The sequence below is a fragment of the Parasteatoda tepidariorum genome, chromosome 8, assembly GCF_043381705.1.
Source record: "Parasteatoda tepidariorum isolate YZ-2023 chromosome 8, CAS_Ptep_4.0, whole genome shotgun sequence".
In the NCBI taxonomy this organism is placed as follows: domain Eukaryota; kingdom Metazoa; phylum Arthropoda; class Arachnida; order Araneae; family Theridiidae; genus Parasteatoda; species Parasteatoda tepidariorum.
In genome coordinates, this window is record NC_092211.1 from 18,820,519 (window position 1) to 18,842,781 (window position 22,263).

The window sequence follows — 22,263 nt, forward strand, 5'->3', positions numbered from 1 at the left end:
CTCATTTTTTTAAAAACTTTCACAATGGTTAATGTATTTGTACTTTAAATCATAAAAAAAACTTGAGTTATAAATTTGGCATAAATAATAAATAGCTTTAGCACATGGAAATTTAACTTGAATAGTTTGCACACATAATCTGATAATTTAGGGCAACATGTGTTCTGAGCCTTCCTCAGCATTTCTTTGCTGGGTGCGTATAACATTCTTATACAATGAAAGTCTTGGATCATTATTTTGTAACTGTACCACAAAATAATCATTGGCCACAATGCGACACAGACGCACACACATACATACTGTCCGGCCATCACGAGAACTCTTTCAGACACTCGTGCTAATTCACTTTGAATAGGGGTGTGGGATGAGTCGTATCGTATTTTTGTAGGTTGGGAGAGTCATGTCATTTTTCAAGCCTTCAACACCAGAATTTTTTTTAACTCATGGCAGCAGACAACTTCATACTTTTATTCGAGTGTTCTCGAAATCGCTGAATAGTACATAAATATTCTTTACTACAGAATCGTCCAGAGTTTTATCCAAGTGCTTTCGCAGCAGTTTTTTCCCAGATTTTCTGTGATTTTAAACCAATTTTAATTTTCCTAAAGCGTAAAAACTTAATGAGCTATCCACACCACCTGAGGTTTTAGGCAAAATTTTTTTTTAAATTTTCGTTATTTTTTCTCTCAATAAACTTTTGGTGATTCGGAAGCGCTATATTTTTCAAAAATGATCGAAAACAAAAGTGTCGCTTTATCAGATAAGGAGAAATAACGCTTGACAATTTTTAAATCTTTGATTTTTCACAAAAATGGAAAGCAATTAAATTATGTTGTAAGTCACTTAGAAAAGATAATTTCCCACAGTACAATTGCGTGAATTTTAAGATTTCCTAAACGTACTATTATTATTGTTGAAGCTGATGGAAATTGTTTTGGATAATGTTGAAAAATTGTCTTAATAAAAATTACACTAAAATAAAGATAATGACAAAATCTCTATAAGCAAATATTCTACAATCAATAATTTTTTTAAAAAGGTAGCAAAATACTACGCAACTTTTAAAAAATGTTGATTGTTAGAATAATTTTGTTAGCAAAAAATTAATAGAAAAATACTGCGCGCTATTTTTCACAAAATCAGATAGGGACAAGCCCCCCCTTTTTTTTACATAATTTGATAGGCACTATGGAATAAAGTACAAATTCAGCATCTGTTTATTTATGAAAATGAAATAAAGATTATTAAAAGCATAGTTAAAATTTCTCAAACAGTATTTTTTCCCAAAAAAATATCACACACACGTTGATATCAGCAAAATATCATTTCTGGACTTTATAACATCCTAATCAAAATACTCTAACAATTTCAATAAAAAAGAGCTGCTAAAATTAAATAAATTTTTTATTAACAATGAAAGTTTGAACAGTCGAACGAAAAATTACACATGCAAAACAATACAAACAATATTTGCATAAAAAGAGCTTTGGTTCCATCACGATAAACTAGTAAGAAATTAAAACAAGTTACAAATTTCAGACTACAGATGAAATTTAAATGTTTACAGTTTCAGTCTTTTTTAAAAATTATAACATAGCACACAGTGTTCCACATTAAACACTCTTAATATATATTTTTAGAATACAAATTAAAAAAATGAATACAAAATACAATTTATTCATTAGGATTGTAAATGCTTATGAATAATTAAAAAATTACCATAAATAATTAAGTGGGGGAAAAAAACAGAACGTTTCTCAAACTAACCAATCATCATTTAGTCCAACAAGAGCAAGGGAGGGATTAAACAATCAAAAACCAGTTTATTTGATGATGATACTTATAGGCAGTAGCTAAAAAAAGCCAACATATTACACTTCCTAACCTGTTAAAGCACAAAAACTTTTAAATTCTATTCGTAATTAAATATTAGTTTCTACAATGTATAGTTTTTGATTTAATTTTTACAAAGATTCTAAAAATACATATTACAAGCAGTTATTACAGAACACCCTATATATTCCAGTACAAAAATAATCCTGCATTTATATTACAGTATCAAATTAGTGTAATCCTTGAATAACAAGTGGACTATAACTAACTGAACTAAAAAAAAGTCAACATTTAGTTAAAACTCGAAATAAGCCGTTAATTCTCACACAGTGAGCTAATAATTTTTTTTATAAATAAAAGTAAATAAATATTCACAAGTTATGAATTAAGACAATATATAGTAATTCATGCATATAACTATATGTAAATATATATTCTTTATATGATAAAAAATTGGAAAACATACATAGTATAGGAAATAGGTGAGCTTTATGAACAATTAATTGGAAGATGAGGATATTGAAATATTCCCTGTAAGTATTGAAAATGCAACACCCAAAGGGGTAATCGGAAGTGTCAAAACAGTTTAAAATAAAAGTGAAAACAATCAATCAACGCACCCTAACATTAATACATAGTTCATGAATTCATTAAATTAAAGACCAAAACTATTTAAAATTAAGAAGGTGTTTTAAAATGGCACAGCAGAAAAGAAAGTACACATAAAAATTAAATTATGACAAAGAATTATTTGTTAACATCTTTGATATCTTGTATATCCATGTAATATGTTCTTTAATGCTTTTGCATGTAATACATTTCAGTTCTATATTTATCTGAAGTCAAATATTCTTCATTATATAAATGCTATGTAACAATGATAATCTTTAATGTTTTTGCACATTTTGAGTTTTAGTTTGAAAACAAATAATGATTAAAATTTTTTTCCTCATTAAACACCATGTAACAATTAGTACTCCTTTAATGTTCTTGCATACAAGAAATTTGAGTTCTAAATGAAATATTTTTTCTTATTAAATGCAATGTAACAATCAGCACATCTTTTAATGTTTCTGCATACTAGAAATGTGAGTACTAAATCAAAAAATTTCATTTTATTTTATTAAACACAATGTAACAATCAGCACATCTTTAAATGTTCTTACGTACTAGAAATTTGAGCTCTATTACTAGAAATATTTTTCTCTCTCATTAAATACCATAAAAGAGTGAGCATGTCATGTACATAAGAATTTTGAGTTCTAAACTAGCGTAAAACCAAATATTTTTGTTATGTTATTAAACTGGAAAACAGCATCCCTCATAATAAATATTTTCTTCCAAGAACTGGCATGGTATTTTATAGTTATGCTATTGACACTTGTTTGGCAATTTTAAAAAAATAATAAAACTTGTGATTGAACCTATCTGATTTACTGATAGTGCAGGAATTTTGAATTAAAAAAAAAACAACATATTTTAGTAAATTTCCGAACTATTTTTATTGCACACAAATATTTTAGCAGACTTACTTGCAATTAAAATGTTAACAAAATTCTTTATCAGTGGCATTTCCTTGCTTAGCGTTAACAAGCAAACAGTCATAGATGTGAGTAACTTATGTCTTGATTTTGAAACTGATTGAAGAATTTTTAGTTTGGGAACTAGATGAAATTCAAAATAAAACATTCTGCCAAAAGTAAGCAATGCAGAAATTTTAAAACATATTTTAAATAATCCAAAAGTATGAAGTATTTGTGAAAATAACATAATGTATTCACATAAAACTAATTAACAGAAGAGCTTTCTGCTAAGAAACAGTGTTCTCTCCAGATGGTATACTTAAGAATTGCAACCATGAACAACTTTTGTTCTTGCTTACAGCGATATGTAGTGAAAATTTTTCATCAGGATTCAGTTGTAAACAATTACAACTTTGAAAGCATTGGAACAAAATTATTTAATAAATTAATATATCAATTTTACTTTTATATGACCACTAACAAATTTTAACACATATAAATTTTCTGATGTTTGTTTACAGAAAAATATCTAAAAAGTATTATGTTGAGATGGAATAGCAGAGTTTTCAATTTAAAAGCTTCATTCGCTGTAGAAGTAAAGATGCATTTCCGTACAGCAATTATGAAAAACAAAAAGAAATGTTTTTGCATACTCCAGTCTAAGTTAAATGCTGATAATGTTTAGATTTTTAATCATGAAAAAAAATGGAAAATATTTTTGAGGATGTAAAACAAATAGATGGTACAAAAGTTAAGAAAGCTTACATACAAAGTTGAAGTCTAATGATGTTTAAAATATCCACTATGCAGATTTAAACAAATTATGTATAAAAAAGTAAACAAAGCTCACAAAATAAACTGGTAAACAAACATTGCTGCCCAAGAAAACTGGTAGGGTGGATTAAAAAGTCAGCAAGTATAATAAACAAAGCAATCCACATTAACATTACATATATCTTAACCTGAAAATAAACTGAAAATAAAGCAAAGATATTTTTCATTTCATTTTAGGCTCACCTTTCATAAATGAAGTACTTTTAAAAATATGACAATGAATTAAAAAAATATAAATATAAAAAGGCAGTGTCAAAAGATGACTAGAGCTCTTTTTATTCTTTAACAAAAGAAAAAGAAACACAAATAATGGCAAGAAATTTTTTATTTTATAAATTCTTAAAATGTTTAAATTTAGAAATCATACATTGTTTAAGAAATCTTAGGTCGACTGTCGAATGTTAGAATTACCCTGTCATGAAACAGAAAATGTTGGGAAAAAATTAAATTAAGAAAAAGAGAAAGGCATATTTTTCTCTGTCTGGTTTTACTATTTGCATCATTTAATAACATGAATTATAAACTTTAGTTTCTCAACAAAATCCAAAATAAATTCCTTAATATCATTAAATAAATTAATAAAAGGTGAAAAAATATATAAATGAGACATTTGGTTTTAAATATATATGTATGACCTAGACACTTGCATTTTGGTAAATTAAATTTAAAAAAAAATATATTTGAAACTGGTTTGATTCAAAATATAATACAAATTCATATAAAAAATACATATAACAATACATTTTGTACCAAAATGAATTTCATTGAACTTACTTTGGTTTCTTAAATTTAGTGGGGGGAAAACATTGACACCTATTTTAATTTATTGTTGAGCTACATATCTTTAAATGGTAAATAAGTTAGTCTAATTCTTCTTAGGTAATATTTAATTAGAATCTTAGCTTGTAAATTAAATATTACTTAGTTTAATAATTAATAAAATTAAAAAAAGTACATACATATATTATTTCAAAATATAAAACTTTATTTCAGAAAACAAATCCATATTTTTAGGGTGTCCCTGAATTTATGGACCACACTTTAAGAGGAGTTAGGGCACATCATAAGGATTGAGAATAGCATAGCAACTTATGGGAGGAAATGTCATCATGAGCAACTACACTCTCCTTTTCATTATGGACTGGCTGTTCATGCACATTTGAATTGTTACTTTAATTTATCTAAATAATCCTATGCAAATGTCCTATAATCCTATGCTCCGCAGCAAATTGGTTAAAAATCACTAAATACTAATAAAACCACAATTTATGCATTGATTTAAATGAAAAAAAATTTGAACAATTTTAAAAATTTAATTAACGGAAATTATCAGAAAACATAAAATTTAGATAAATAAAAGTACCAGTACAAATGAAAGGGAAAAACATGCCAAGTCGCATATATTTCTGATCATAGGCTATTATGTAATTCTCAATACTTATTGTGTATCCCCTTAAAGTTTAGCCCATGGATCCAGGGGCATATTGTACGCAGAAAATATTTAACAAAAAAAAGAAAACACCTACATAGTGTAAAAAGATTGTATTGATTGGGGGAGGGGAGAACAAAGCAGCTTTTGTTTCAAATTATTCTAGAAATTTAACTTCAGATAAGAAACTTGAAAGCAAAAATAAACACTTAAAATAATTATAATTAATTAATAAAAAAGTGCAATGAAGCTAGTCAAGTTAGTTTTAGAACCAAATGCCCCAAGTTCATACGAACATTAACACTCATTCTTTTTAACTAAAATGAAACAACACTTTTTCAGATAAATTNGGAGTTAGGGCACATCATAAGGATTGAGAATAGCATAGCAACTTATGGGAGGAAATGTTAGCATAAGCAACTACTCTCTCCTTTTCATTATGGACTAGCTGTTCATGCACATTTGAATTATTACTTTAATTTATCTAAATAATCCTAAATTTCATTTTTTTCAAATCATAATTGTCGAAAATCGCATTTAAATAGAACCACAGTAGCTGTTTTATCGTAATTTAATGACTTAAACTAAGTTGGTGAGCGCAGAAAATTGGTTAAAAATCACTAAATACAAATAAAACCGCAATTTATGCATCTATTTAAATGAAAAATAATTTGAACAATTTTAAAAATGTAATTAACGGAAATTATTAGAAAACATAAAATTTAGATAAATAAAAGTACCTGTTCATATGAAAGCAATCAACATGACAAGTCGCATATATGATATTTCTGATCATAGGCTATGCAATTCTCAATACTTATTATGCATCCTCTGAAAGTTTAGCCCATGGATTCAGGGGCATATTGTATGCACAAAATATTAAAAAAAAAAAAAAAAAACACCTACATAGTGTAAAAAGGTTGTATTGGTGGTGGTGGTACGGGGGGGGGGGAAATAAAGCAGCTTTTGTTTCAAATTATTCCAGAAATTTAATGTCAGATAAGAAACTTGAAAGCAAAAATAAACACTTAAAATAAATAATTATATTTAATTAATTAAAAAGTGCAATGAAGCTGGTCAAGTTAGTTTTAGAACCAAATGTCTCAAGTTCATACGAACATTAACACTCATTCTTTTTAACTAAAATGAAACAACACTTTTTCAGATAAATTTAAAATAATTAATAAATTACTAAGTTCAGCTAAATAATTTAATAAAATTCTCTATTCTGTAAAAAAGTACAACTTCTCAAATATAAAATATCTGCTTACAGCATATAAAATAGCTCTTTGTAATATATTACACTTTATTAATTTTTTTTAAATGGAAAAAGACAACTACATAGCATTTGAAAGACTTAGAATGAAATAAATAGAAACAAAATGAAATAATATCAATACATTTTTTTCTTCTTCTTCAGGTTGATGGCAGATTTTAAACAAACCTGAATGAATGCTTTAACTTTCAGTATAATGAATAAATACAGCATATACATAATGATTAATAATTACAAAAAACAAAAATGTTTCCTTCCTTAATTTACTATTAAATAGTAATTATTCTAAACCTAGTATATAGTTAATGAACTGTACAAGAATGAAGATGAGTGGTTGCCAGGCAACTAGATACCTTATAAAATCTAATAAGCTTCCATAAAAAACATGAGGTTTTTCCCATCTAGAAAAAGTCAGTTAAGAAAAAACTTTTGAAAAATAGAAATTCATTGAAATCTTATTTTATGGTAAAACAGTGATTCAAATACGTTGTACAGCGAACCCAACTTTTGGGTTTATGACTATTAATGTTCAACTCTGTAGCCTTGTAATTTTTAACTCAATTCAGAAGACAAAAAAAAAAAACTCCTGGATCAAGTATTGGAGGAAATTTGCCTTAATGGAGGACTCTGTAATGGAACTAACCCGCATTTGCGTTACATGGAGAGGAAAACCACAAAAACCTCCTGCAGTTAGTCTGATGGCAAGGGGACTCTAACCCATGATTCGTCTACCACCGAGGATATTTTACATCAGCACTGTGATCGGTGTAAACTGGGTGCGGAATTCGTATCGACCAGCCATCGCTGGGATCCCTACCCGGTTTACCTCATTGGAAGGCGACTGCTTTATCCCCTGACCCACCACGGCTTTGGTACTCATTAGAGATGAGATCAACCTTACTTTTGGGGAACTCTGCCAAGTATCATCTAGAAGGGATAAATTAACAAAGGGAAAATTAAGGCTCACTGTTGACCACAGGGTAACTAGATGAAACAAATAGCAATTAAAACATTGTCTGAAAATCACCATTATTTTTTAAATCAAAAATGCACCATGCGTTTGTTTTATCATTATTTTCTTCATTAAATAGGGAATTGATTTGAATATTTTATAATATTCAGAAAATTACTTTATTTTACATTTGTTTTTTATAAGATTTCTTCTTTTTAGAAATTAAACTGGTAATGTTTATCATATTTTGAGAAATTGCTTACGTTATTCATATAAAAATTTTCAACCAATTAAATTTTCGAATTATAGAAAAAGTGGTCACATGTTAAAAAATACTTCAACTGAACTCTAACAAAATTTCCTAATTTTGCCCAGAAGGGTAGTAAGTTTCCTAAAGGGTCCTAAGTTTCCCAGTTCGGAAGAATAGCTTCAGCCAAAAAAGTCATGCAGAGGAATATGGGAACAATGGCCTCAAGCATCCAGCTAAAAGGAGGATCAAATCTAAGACTAAAGACACTATAACTTTGAATGCATAATAATTTTTAGAGAAGAGCAAGGAAGATATTTTTTGGCAGTTGATTGGGATTGAATCAAGGACTTTTGGGCCCATATTCTAACCAACATGGAAAAGTGTACACACGTCTGAACCAAGGTTTTTGTGGTTTTCCCTGTACATTTCCTTTCTAGTGAACAAGAAAACTTGACTTATTGTCAGCTGCAACTGCTTTTTGCAATTATAGGGCATAGCGTACTGTCCCTGTGAGAAGTCATCATTTTCAGGGCTTAATCCAGGGCGATTTTGGTACCGTTTTTCGGTACCTTCACAAAATTAAAAAAAAAAATCGGTACTTTCACAAAAAAAATCAGTACTTCAACAAACTTTGAGAAAAAAAAACGCATCTTCACGAAAATAAAAAAGAAAGTTAGAAGGAATTTTAAAGTGCTGAATAGTTTTCCGAGCGGTTCACGGAAAAGTGGATTCACAGTGAACGCCGTATGGTACGCCATCGGATGGCGTTCCGCGCAACCGCACTAGCTCGAAAACAGGCTTGATATGCTGACGTCACTTCTCCTAAATACGCCATTCAATCGGAGTGAGTGGTGAAGTTTTTATACTAGGCAACCGGCTAAATTGAGCCAGCGCGTAAACAACTCAACTCATTTTCCCAGACAAGTGTTTTTGTTATGATTTAGCGTAAAACGTGTTCTATTCGTATTTTTTAACAAGATTTATGAAAAGTTTTTATAATGAAGCGAGGAAGAAATTTAAGTGGAGCGGGTGGCTCACGGAATAGCGATTATTATATGAAGCGTTTACACACGATCGATAGTATAGGAACGAAATCAATTAAAACATTTTTTCAGTCTGAAAAAACTGAGGAGAAACCGTCACAACAGTCACAGTTGATAACGAGGCACAGTGTATTAAAAATGCTACGGAACCAATGATTGAAGAGCAAAACAATTCAAGTTTTGTTACAGAAAAAAAATAGTTTTTTTTTTTTTAATCAATATTTAATTTTCACAAAAATAAAAAAAAATTTCACAAAAATAATTTTTTTCACAAAAATAGGTACTAGGATTGAAAACCTGGATTAAGCCCTGATTTTAGTGCAGTTGGGACCTTAATTTTGATTGAGACTTAGGCCACAGTTACATATGTTTGTTGGCTGCTGCCTAGAATCGAACCAGGTACCTTTCAGTCTACAGCTAGACATTCTATTTACCATAGAAAAGATTGTAAGTTGGGAATGTATGATTGTCAATGCATATTTTTATACGGAATATATTTTACTTAGAATATAATATGATTTTCAAATAAATTTAATAATGAATATCTAAGAGCAATTTAACAATAAAGAAAAACATCATTAATTAAAATTTTATTATTCTCTTCACTTCAAAAAAAAAAAAATTAAGAATACTGAGCGAGAAGAATTTTAATTATTCATATAAAATTTTATAAATACACACTTTTTTTAAAAAAAATATAGTTTTTTTTTTTTTTATCGCATCCCTGTCATTATACTTCACTTTTCAGGGTAGTATCATTGAGCTTGAAAACAGATAATCTCAATTTGAAATTTACTGTAAACGAAATTTTTTTTTTTTTTTTTTGGAACTCTGATTCAAAATCATTAACATTTCCAACTTTAGCCAGTTTTGAAAAGTCGAGATGCTATCATAACATTTAAATATCATCAATTATGGCAAAGGTTAACTTGCATTACTTATCTATATTTTAATTAAAAGTTAGGTAAAAGCATTTCTCTGTTTGACATGAATAGAGGAAATAAAAAAATAAGCAAGTTTTAATTAAGAGAAATCGAGTGAAACAATAAGCTTACATTATTAAAAATTATTGAATATTTTCAACTTTTTTCTTTTTCAAATTAATAATTGTACAGGGTACGTAGCCAAGTCTTTCAACAAAAATAAGCACATTTTAAGTACTTTTTAAGCACTCAAAAAATATTTTTAAGCACGATATACATTAAAAAACGCAAAATAATTTTCAAAGACTTTACAAGATGTTGATAAAATAATGTAAAACATATAAAATGATTGGCGCTTTCATACGCTATGGACAGATGGTACACCGAACTGGATTGTGGTTGGATGAATTGTAAAACCGTTGAATAGAACAATGTGAGAAGCACGTTTTTGCATAATACATGGGGAAAATGGACATGGTAAAGAATTAAAACATCATTTTCGAAAAGGGAAAATTAAGCACTTTTTAAAAACACCTAGTGAAAAAAGCACCTTTAAGGGCTTTTAAAAAACGAAAATAAGCACATTTAAGCACTTTTTGAAAACGCTACGCACCATGTTGTACAATAGAAATAACTTAATAATGAATACTTAATGTTGCAAATTACATGTAATTAATGCATAATTAATGTTATGAATACGTAAAGTAAATATTAAGAAATTTATAATTAAGTAAACTGAATTTTCAAAAAATTTCTCATTAAAATTTTCTTTACCCACTTTTCCTTTTCAAAACTTTTTTCTTTAAATTTCAATTTTATTCTTTGTTTTGAGGAAAGGTTGGCTACTTTTTTACACATCTAATAGATTTATCTCTATGTTTTTTAAAAAGAGAAACCCTGCTTCATAATTTAAATTATAACAATTATTTAAAATACAAAAATAATTATTTAAAATACATGATTAATTAAAATACACTTCAAGAATAAATAAGAGTATCAAAATCAAGAAAAAAGGATACGGATTACGAAACATTCTTTTCAAATCTACCTTTTCTTTACAGTAAGGACACGTCTGCTTCTTACCCACAATGCACCATCCTCTTATACAAAACTCGTGAAATCTTAACAAAAAATTAAGGAAAAAGAAAAACATATCATGCCTTTTCTTAACACAAAATAGAAAAATATTAAGCCTTATTTTTTTAACAATGCAATACAGTTAAATCCTAAATTATATAGATGTGAACTACACTGGCGAAATTTTTTTTTTTCTCCTGTTGCATGAGATCTTTTACTATATCCTAAATACTTTCATATCACTGATTTCAAATCTGCAATCGTTTCTTTCTCCAAGCTACAATTTTGTTAAATGATATCTTCAGTATTTTCTTTTTTCTTGTTTAAAAACTTTATATATAACAGGGAGTTGCATAAATGTTGCAAAAAACTTCTAAGGAAGTTAGGGCCACATCATTAGGTTTAAAACTGCTTTGAAACTTATACCCGGAAATGTTGTCATATGCGGTTGGGAGCGCTTCTTTATTATGAACTGTTTTTTCATTTGCTTCTGAACAGGTCACAATAGGGAAATGCCCCAGCCACATACGACAACATTTCTGAGCATGGGTTCCTATGCAGTTTTAATTCTAATTATGTACCATAACTTCCTAAAAAGTTTTCCCTACATTTATGTGACCCCCTGTTACATATAACGTTTTTAAACTTGAACATTTAAACAAAAATAGACTAAAATGGTCAATTTTAAAAATACCTGTATCTTTCAGAGCAAAACTAGCTTTAGAATTGAAATCCCCACATCCGAATTAGGTAAGATCAAGTATTTGTATAAATGCAACAAAAAATTTGTTCCTTAGTGTTACAATCGCAATATTTTTGCTAAGAACTAGCAAATTAATAACACATTTCTCAGAAACAAATAATTAAAATACAAAATATCTCATGAACAAAATCATAAAATACAAAATATCATACGCTTATATTGAGAAATAAGTATTTTGTATTCTTTAATGAGTATTTTGTCCATATTAGATTCTGTCTAAAAGAATTTTTATATGTCATCCATATAATTCTAATTTAATAACAAACAAATTTTCTTAATCAATACTTTTTAGCATGAATTTTTGTTTTGCAAAAACAAAAAAAACTAAAAAACTTTAATTACAAATTAGGAAAATGTGTTTTACAGCTATAAAACAAATGGGTGAATTTTTTTTTATTTTTATCATTTTACTTATTAAAGCTGTTTGTTGAAGATTCTGTTGTCATATGAAAAAATGCCTCTTAGCAAATAATATGTTATTTTAATAATTGTTGTGAGTCAGTTAAGCAGAATTGTTAAGTTATGTGCAATTTATAGCTATGCAGTGCTTTTTATGTTGATTGTAAATGTCAAAAAACTTCAGTTTTTTTAAAATAAAAAATGCTTGATCCAAATTTTTATTATGTAAAAATTAAAAAAATTGCTTCAACACTGAATTTTTTAGGTACATAAAAATAATCAAAAATTTAGAGTTATTTATTTATTTTAATCAATGCGTAAAATCTCCCCAGATAGGGATTTTTCTTTTCTTTAAAAAAAATTAATACCATATATCCCGGTGTATAAGTAGCCCCTATTTTTGATTACGCGACAGCAAACTTTTTGTAAGTCGGGTGTATAAGTTGACCGATGAAAGAACCCGATATGAAAATTTCTAAAATTGTAAGAAAAAATTATTAAGTCTGCAAAATTTTCGCAAATGAAAAATAATTCAAATTGTTCTTTTTGGATATATCTGTCCTTAAATAAAGACACATAACATTATTGAATGCAATACCGATGTTCTGGAATCTTTAAATTTGTAGCTTTATGGTATATTTATAGTTTTCATTGTTATATTTTTTGAATTACTCTTGAATAAATTATCTTATCTTCTCTTATTCTTTTTTTTTCTGAATGTAATTTAAAGTATAGTTTAAAAAAAACAAACTTATATAAAGAAAATGTGATGAAAGAAAATGCAAAATAAATAGTATATAACATATTAAAAATAGTTTTTGAAAGGGGTAAATCAATACAGAATCATTCATATCAATCTCATTGAATATAATGCATGCATATTTCACAATCAATGAATATCAGACTTATTAGCGAGCAATGCATAAATCAACCCCTTTATTCTACCAAAATTTTGGGGTTTGGAAAATATATACGGTAATAATTTTGAATATTTGTCATTAAGTGCAATAAATTCTTCTCAGTAAGGCAATACAAAGAAGATAAAATTAAAACTTTAATCTGTGTTTAAGGGCCCCTTATCAGACAGAAAGTATCCACTTCTTTTATGTTACAGTACGTAGAACCAAACAACTCAGTTCCAACATTTATAAAGTAACTAATTAATGTTTTTTAATGTCTTTTGTTAATTTTAATATTATAGGTTTTTTTAAAACTTAAGTTATAGAAATACCCTTGAACCTTAAAATTAAAACTTATCCACAATATTCAATAAAACATATTTTAATTAATAAAATAAATTAAAGAGTTCTTAAATAAAGATAGTTACTTTTGTCCAATTATCTACAGGCTAACATGGAAAAAGTATACCCTTTTCTATTAAGGCATTGAAAACTGTGGTTTCTTTATGCTTTGGTGAAAAATGAAATAATTTATTTGTTTTTGATTTAGTTGATTTACATGCCTTCTAAACTTTCACAATTTAATGGTAACACTACACAAATATCAAACTATATAAGAAAATAATAAGTAAATAAGAAATAAATAAAATGATAAAATGCATTCAAACTAAAATATCAAGTTTTTGGATTTTTTCTAAATAAGTGGTAATATTAAATGCATCAAAAAATGAATTGTGAGTTGCATTTGAAGTTAGTTCTACAACAAAAAATAAATGTAAAATAATTCATGCTTCAGAGACATTATGAAAAAGGATACGTATGACCACATGTGAGGGTGAATGTTTTCTCAACAATGGCATTGGAATTATCTTGGACTAGAATGATATTGGCGCAGACTGCACAAATATTTGACTCCAACTGCCTATCAGGTATTCCAGAAGTGGTATAATACTAAAAAGTAATGGAATGCATTATAACACACAAATAAATGAATTAAACATACATAACTCAAATTTTCATAAATCAATACAGAACCACGCAAGTCCAAAATGATTTGAACTGCTTTTAATTCAGAGTATTGAAAATCAAGATTATGCAAAATTTCAGTTGCAACTGATGTTTCATGCAATTTTTGTGGATATAATTAAATGCAAGGTTGTGTCTCCAAATCATATTATATCACAATCCATTTGGCTATCTATTTTTTCCTGCTTCAAAGAGATTTATGTACACAAACATTTTAGTTTTTGGGGCAAAATCCTTTCAAAGAAGGTAGCAAATCCTATTAGGTTATCATTTATAGATAGTATATTTATATACATTAGTTAGCATTATTACCATGATAAACAAATTACAAACACACATTCAATTGCAGCACAAATATGTTTATTTTATCATTGTATTTTGCTTGGTTCAAATCTTAATCAAATCTTCTAAGTGGTTGTTTTTATATAGCTAGTTAATAAACATTTCTAGATTCTATACATTCATAATTTTTGAGGAGCAATATCAGTTCGTATTAACAAGCATTTTGGATTATCAGAATCCTACTCTAACTTTAAAATCCTGGCCTAAACTTCAAAAGCTTTTTCCTACGTTCTTTAATGGCTTTAGCAACTAAAAATATTTTTAAAACTATATTTGTTAAAATTTTATAAAGTATTCACATTTCTCATTAAATTGTGAAAAATTTTTAGCTTTGCTAATACTAAAATTTCTGTTTACATTTGACTTATTGTTAAGAATTGGTTTTAAATTAACCATTAAACATGAAAAATGTATAATTAATATCAAATACATTAAACATTAATTGAGTAAATTTAAAACAAAGTCAAATGACATAAGAACTTATTATTTATAAAAACATAATACCCCAATGCTAGCAGCCATCTTATCTGTTATTATCTCTGATATATCTCGACCAAGGACTCCATAATATAGGCCATAGAAAATACAGATAAGCCCACAGTCCATCCATACTTGTGGTAATGTATTAAACAAAAGATTAACTCCAAGAAGTGTTAAAAATACAACTATGTAACCGAAGACGCCAAGAGCATAACTAATCATGTAGATAAGATAAAACCATTTGTAAACTAACCTGAAATAAATAAACAAACTCAGAATATGCATTTTTATGAAAATGAAGACATCGCTTAAAAGAAAAAATGAATTAGAATTATCTGATTAAATTTGGCAATCAATATTGCTCTAGAAAGAATAATTGAGCTGAATGCTAAGATTAATGGCACAAGAGTCAGGTGTGGCTATACTGCTTCAAAATCAAGAAAAACTTATTATATTATAATAGAAAAACTATTACTGATTTATTTTTGTTAAATTTTTCTTAGTTTCTCAATTTTTCTTTTTTATGTGCTCTTGATTCATTTCTATAGAAATCAGACTTTACATTTTTCTGGGACAACAATAAATAATTTTCTTCAAGATAGGGGCTCTTATATAAAGTTAGAGAGGCCAATAATAAGATTTAACTTATGTTTTAAAAATATGATAGGCATAAATTGATATCCATTTAAAAGTCAATCCACTACGTCTGTTAATATCATCAGTTCACGTGATAAAAAAGGAGTTAGCAAACAATTGAAACAGGTTTTACTATTGAAATTAACTCATTTGTAAATCAACTAAGCTTTTAATAAATTAAATTGAAATCCTTTGCAAATCGAATTTAACGTTTTATAATTAAATCTGCAAATATAAAAGGTTCAACTTGATTTGAAATGAAAAAGTATATATACAGTGAAAGAGTTTTATAAAATGACAAATTAGAATATAGAAAGATTTTAACTACAATAGGATGGTGAAAGAAAAATTGATAAATTGAAAGAAAAAATTTCATAAAAATGAAAAATCAGCAATTGCAAAATCCAAAAACAAAATGTATTATTATTTTAAATGATACATCCAGTATCATTTAAAATAATAATAAATTTGACTATCAAAATTTAGAAAAAAGATTTTAATAAAATTAGGCACAATGAACACAAAACACATGATATGGAATAAAAAATATTCAAATAAAATAATGCCAGATTTTACCTAGGTGTCATATTATTAATGGGTTTTCTAAGTCCTCTACTGATAATAAAACAAGTTAGAATAGTAAAAATAACCCATATATAGATAAAGCGCATCCAGGCATGATTCACAGATATTGCAAAGGGAATAATCCACATGGCTACCAAAGATATTCTCTGAAAGAACAATTAAAAAAGTCAGAAAAACAACAGTCTAAGAATAACTCCATATATTTTAACAACAGTGTAAATTCTAGGACCAGTAAAATTAGACTAATTTCTTGGGAATAATTAATACCCAAGAGATTTTTGGCAAAAAAAAAAAACTTTGTTGTGTTATTGTAAATGATGCATAAAAACGGTGCTTCTCTCCTTTACACACTTGTCCCTCGTTAGAGATACATGGGAGTGATTTGAGGGAATAAAATAAATTTCTTCTAGACAAGCAAGCGAAACATACATTCATATTAATTTTTTTTACGCTGAATTGAATGAGATCAATCTCAAGATGATCATATTTATACTTTAAAAGTTATAAGTGTTACATGTACAAAAAGTAGAAATTTGTACTTGTACCTACTTACTCATCAGGTATTGCTACCTAAACAAGTAAGACATTGCTTCTATAAATTTTTTTAATGTTGAATCGATTGAGACTATACATAACAGTTGGGCTGAAAAGTTCGTAGGCAAACATTGAATAAATTTTTTTTTTATAAGATTTTATTTTATTAATCAATATAGTTGCCTTCAAGGGCAGTTTTAGCAGTCATATAATTTTTCGATACCATTTTTATAGTATGATTTGTCTTTCGCCTCAAAATAGGCCTTAGTTTCGGCAATTACTTCTTCATTGCTCCAATAACGCTATGTAATAGTCGCTGTTGATGGTTTTTCCCTTTTCAAGATAGTCGATGAATATTATACCACGCGCATCCCAAAATACTGATGCCATAACTTTGCCAGCTGACTGCTGCGTCTTTCCACGCTTTGGAGTTGGTTCATCTTGTGCAGTCCACTTGGCTGACTGTCGATTGGACTCTGTTGTGAAATGATGGAGCCATGTTTCATCCATTGTCACATATCGATACATAAATTTGGGTTTATTACGATTAAACAGTTTCAAACACAGCTCAGAATCATCAATTCGTTGCTTTTTTTTTGGTCGATTGTGAGCTTGCGTGGCACCCACTTTGCATGGAGCTTTCGCATACCCAAATATTCATTCACAATATGTCCAACACGTTCCTTTGATAACTTTAGAGTTTCAGATATCCCTATCAACATCACTTTACGGTTATCTAAAATTATTTTGTGTACTTTTTTTATGTTTTCAACGGTAACAGCCTCTTTGGGGCGTACAGAGCGTGCATCGTTGTCGGTGCTCATTTCGCCTCGTTTAAACTTAGCAAACCACTTCTCAACTGTTGATTTTCCTGGGGCAGAGTCCAAATAATGTTTATCAAGCCAAGTCTTGTCTTCAGCAATATTTTTTTGTTGCTAAAAAAGCAATGCTTTATTAACACACGAAATTCCTTTTTATCCATTGTTTTTAAACTAACAGAAGTTGCTTCACATACTATATCTCACAAACTAATAGTCCGACAGCTGTCAAATTTATACACGTGTCTTTCGAAAGTTAAAACTAACTAAAAAATCTATGGATTTAAAAATAGTAGCGCCATCTACAATCTTTTCAGCCCACCTGTTAACTAAATAGAACAAATAGTCCATAAGTTGCAAGAGTTATTATAAAAAGTATTACTTTTGACACATTTTCATGCATAGGCTTTACATTTCTATTCAAGAACAATCTGAAAACATAAGGTAATTTTTACGATGAATGGGATAATTACTTCTCGCTATTAATGGAATTTTTCAAGTTGAATTGGATGAGACCAAACTTGGGGCAATCGTACTAATAATTTAGAAGTTAAACAGGGTTTTGTTCATAAAAGTGCAATTAAAAAAAAAAACACTTTTTATTACAATATTAGTTATTTTTCACATTTTGTTTTATTCGATTAAATGAACAAATTAAACAGGAAACAATACCTCAATTGTCTATATAACAATGTAAGATGCACAAATAAGTGCAAGTACAAAACTGTACTTTTGTATACAAAACATTCATAACTTCCGAGGTATTAGCTTGATTGTCTCGAGATAGGTCTCACTCAATTCTGTGTGAAAAAATACAATGGAAAATATGCCCTACTAGACTGTCTAGAAAAAATTCAATTCACCTTCTCAAATGATCCTAATTTTCTATTAAAAAAAGGGGGAGGGGAGCCGTGATGGCTCATGGGATAGAGCGCTCGCCCCCAATGAGGCAAACCGGGCTCGAATCCCAGCAATTGCTGGTCGATACAAATTCCGCATCCGGCTTACACCGACCACAGTGCTGATGCAAAATATCCTCAGTAATAGACGGATTATGGGTTACAGTCCCCTTGCCATCATGCTAATCGTGAGAGGTTTAGTTGGCTTTCCTCTCCATGCAATGTAAATGCAAGATTATTCCATCAAGAAGTCCACCACAACGTTTAAAGTTTGTCTCAATGCTTGATCCACAAGTTCCTTTGTCTTCTGGATTGGAGGGCAGTGGAAAAGGAAGCCTGCAGAGGAGAGTAGGTTAGATTTTATATATTATTTATAATAACAAAACAAAACCCTTTCTCAAAAAATATCTCTTATACTTCCATAAAAAGTCCTCTGAAATTTAAGAAGGTTAGCCATCCATAGATAAATTATAGCCTTATAAAATATTATAGAAGAAAAATACATAAAATAGTTGTTTGCGCATATTTATTGAAAATATTCAATGCTCACATTATATGATCGAGGAAATCTCTTTCGCCATTCCACCAGCAGTATCTGTGATAAAATCATGGCAAGAAGTAAGATGAGAACCATCCAGGCATGCATAGATTCATGGCCTCTGTGTTTTAAATGCAGCTGCTCGTGCAAATACCTTAAAATACATTTCAACTTAACATCCTTTTCACAAATCAGTTTATAAATAAAAAGTATTATTAAGTGATCATTAGACAATAATTCAGCTACAGATGAAGAAAATAAAAGGTTAGTTAAAACAAATAATTCAATCACAAATAAGGAAAATATTAAAGATCAATAGTCCTGAAAATGATTTAGTTACAAATTAAAAGTATAATTCAACTAAATAAAATTTATTTATATGTTAATTATAAAATAGAAATGAGTCATTATAGTACCATTCCCACTCTCTGAAAGAGATGCAAAACAAAAGTTATATTAACATAAGCATCAAGTAGATATATATACATGTTTAACAATAATGTAGTGAGGAAATTTATGCGATTTCTCGAAAAATATATAGATATATTTTGTGAGTTTATGTAAAGTGGTACAAAAAAACTATCATAACTGCAGACATAGTTAAAAAGAAGGATCATATGAAATAGGTTTTTTTTAAATTTTATTTTTTATAACAATATTTAATATTAAACTTAAGTATCATTAAGACAAAGGATTTAAACAACTTCAGAAGCTATTTATACTTATATAAAAAAAACCTCTGCATAAAGATTTAAACATAAAAAATTCTTTGAATAGTAAAATTGACATGCCTATTTTATGTACTGATTTTTAGATAAACATTTTATTTTTAAAACTAATGAAGAATCAGAAACATTGAGATAAAGTAAAATCACACATTATGCACAATTATAAACAATTTATGAGCTATCATTAAAACATATTTTGTTAACTATTATTTTTATAAAGGAGAAACTTTTATCACACACACACATATATATATACAAATAATTTTTTTTTTTTTTTTTTTNTTTTTGTTGAAATTTTTGGTAAAGATAGAGACATGCACAAGGTACATTTTTATGAAAATACATATAAAAAAACAAAAGGAAAAATTGGCATCAGTGATAAACGTTTTAGTTTAACACTGCATTTCAGAAATTTTTAAGGAAATTATAAAATTTTCTGACATTTGGAAAAAAATTAAGAACCCTTGCAATCAATAAATAAACCTTTACTTTCATTATATGATTTAAATTAATCAATAAATACTCAGAAATAACTTACAATAGAGCTCTAGAAACCAATGTAATAAATAGCTTGAAAACAATATTATCAAAATTTAAGATCAAATTAACATTTTAAAGTTCAATATATTATTACCTTGTTTTTTCTTCTGAGGTCATACTGCTGAGGTCAACAGTCTAAAAAAGAAATTTTATTATTATCTAATATACAAAAACTGTTTTCGAAAATAATTGAAAATTAATTTATTATTGAAAATTAAATGAAGAATAAGGTTAAAAGCTAACAATCAATGAATAGAAATTTAAAATTGTTAAACAAAGACAATAAATAAAATTAACAAAATATGAAATCCAAGCCTTTCAGACACAGTAAGTTAGAAAAGGTTGTATTTTTAATCACAGCTGATTTTTATTTAATTAGTAAAGAAGTGTACCGTTAATCAAAATTAGTACTAAATCTGGTTCTCGCAGTTAGTGCCCTACACAATTAATAAAATTTAGTTACTGTCCTTTGGCCTACATATTCAATCAAGAACTCTATAATGTTTACTTTACACTGTAAATATGTGTGTTATAACATAATCACAACTTCACTTTAAGTTTGACCTCTCAAAAATTTATTGAGTGAAATTACACTCTAAAAAAAAATAATTTTGGGGCAACACTGTTTTAAATGTTATATACTTCAGTCTGTTTTGCTTAAAAATTACTCAGTTAAAAGCATTGAAAATATCCCTTTTCTAATTACAAAAAAAAAAAAAAAAAAAAAAAAAGACAGCAAACCTATGAATTATTAGTTTAATTATTTTTCTAATGATATTATTTTAACAACATTAAAATTTAATTTCAGAAATTTTTTTACACAGTGTAAAAACATTTAAAAAGTTTAGGTATCAGAATCAAAGAACTTATTGAAAACAATTATGTCCATAAATGAAATGTTTCAAAGTATTTAATTAAAAGTGGATCATTTTCATAGATACACTTGTGAAATGAGAATGAAGATAAAATTCATTTCACTTGCAAAAAAAAAAAAAGAAAAAAAAAGATAGAGGCTATTTACTAATAAAATTAAAACAAATTAATATCATAGGCAAAAAGCAGTTAATTAAATATTGGTGAGAATAAATAGTTAATTAAATATTGGTGACAATTAAAAATGTGTGGCCATAACTATTTAATTTAATATTGGTAACAACTATTATGTAAAATTAGATAAAAATTTACTAAATGAAAATTGGTATTTTTTTTTCAAAGTTTATCTGATAACCTAAAATTTTAAAATAATTATCCTTGTAAAAGAATAATTCGAACATTTTATTTCCAAAATGGATCAGTTTTACAAACATACTCCACCTATATTTTAAATATTCACTCTTAAACGAGAAAGAACTAAAAATTTTGAAACCATCAGAAATTTCATTAAGTTCACCATTTTTTGTCATTAAATAAAATTTTTCACAAACCGAGTAACAAAATGCGAGATAAAAAAAATAAATAAAAAAAATCTATTTTACAAACTAAAATCAAATTATACAATCTAAGGAAAGTTAGTGCAATTGTTGGGACTTTCTCAACTTTTCCGCCATAATTCACATTATTATACATTTCATCATAGTAATCATGCATAAATAAGGATAGTTAGAAGCAGGTAAAAAGTGTTTTTAATTCGAGAAATCAGAGATAACATCAGATGAAAGAGAAACCAAGGAAGCTTAGATTAAGTTCTGTATGTATTTTAAATTGGAAGAAATTATGCACCAAACATTCACGTTATGATATTTTAAATAGACTTAATAAGTTATAATTGACATTTCATAACTATATATTAGAATTTTTACTTTATTTAGCCGACGAAGACTTTTTTCTATGTGCTCATCCATGTTTTCGAGCGAGCAAAAACAGTGCGAATCTTCACCGCGGATTCTTCTGCTTTAATTGAAGAAACCGGCTTATTTCCCATATGATACGCTCACAG

The 22,263-nt window shown here is 27.8% G+C and overlaps 1 protein-coding gene across 1 annotated transcript; it reads right to left on the reverse strand.

Moving 5' to 3' along the window:
• Positions 1–6,123: 6,123 nt before the first annotated feature.
• On the reverse strand, positions 6,124–22,253 carry LOC107449260 (E3 ubiquitin ligase Rnf121). Its single transcript, XM_043046633.2, has 8 exons — positions 22,127–22,253; positions 20,422–20,462; positions 19,072–19,213; positions 16,262–16,416; positions 15,074–15,302; positions 14,019–14,152; positions 11,083–11,184; positions 6,124–7,296 (listed from the first exon to the last, which is right to left on the reverse strand). The coding sequence occupies exons 1-8, from the start codon at positions 22,166–22,168 to the stop codon at positions 7,176–7,178; spliced, it is 966 nt and encodes a 321-aa protein (XP_042902567.1). The 5' UTR covers positions 22,169–22,253; the 3' UTR covers positions 6,124–7,175.
• Positions 22,254–22,263: the final 10 nt, after the last annotated feature.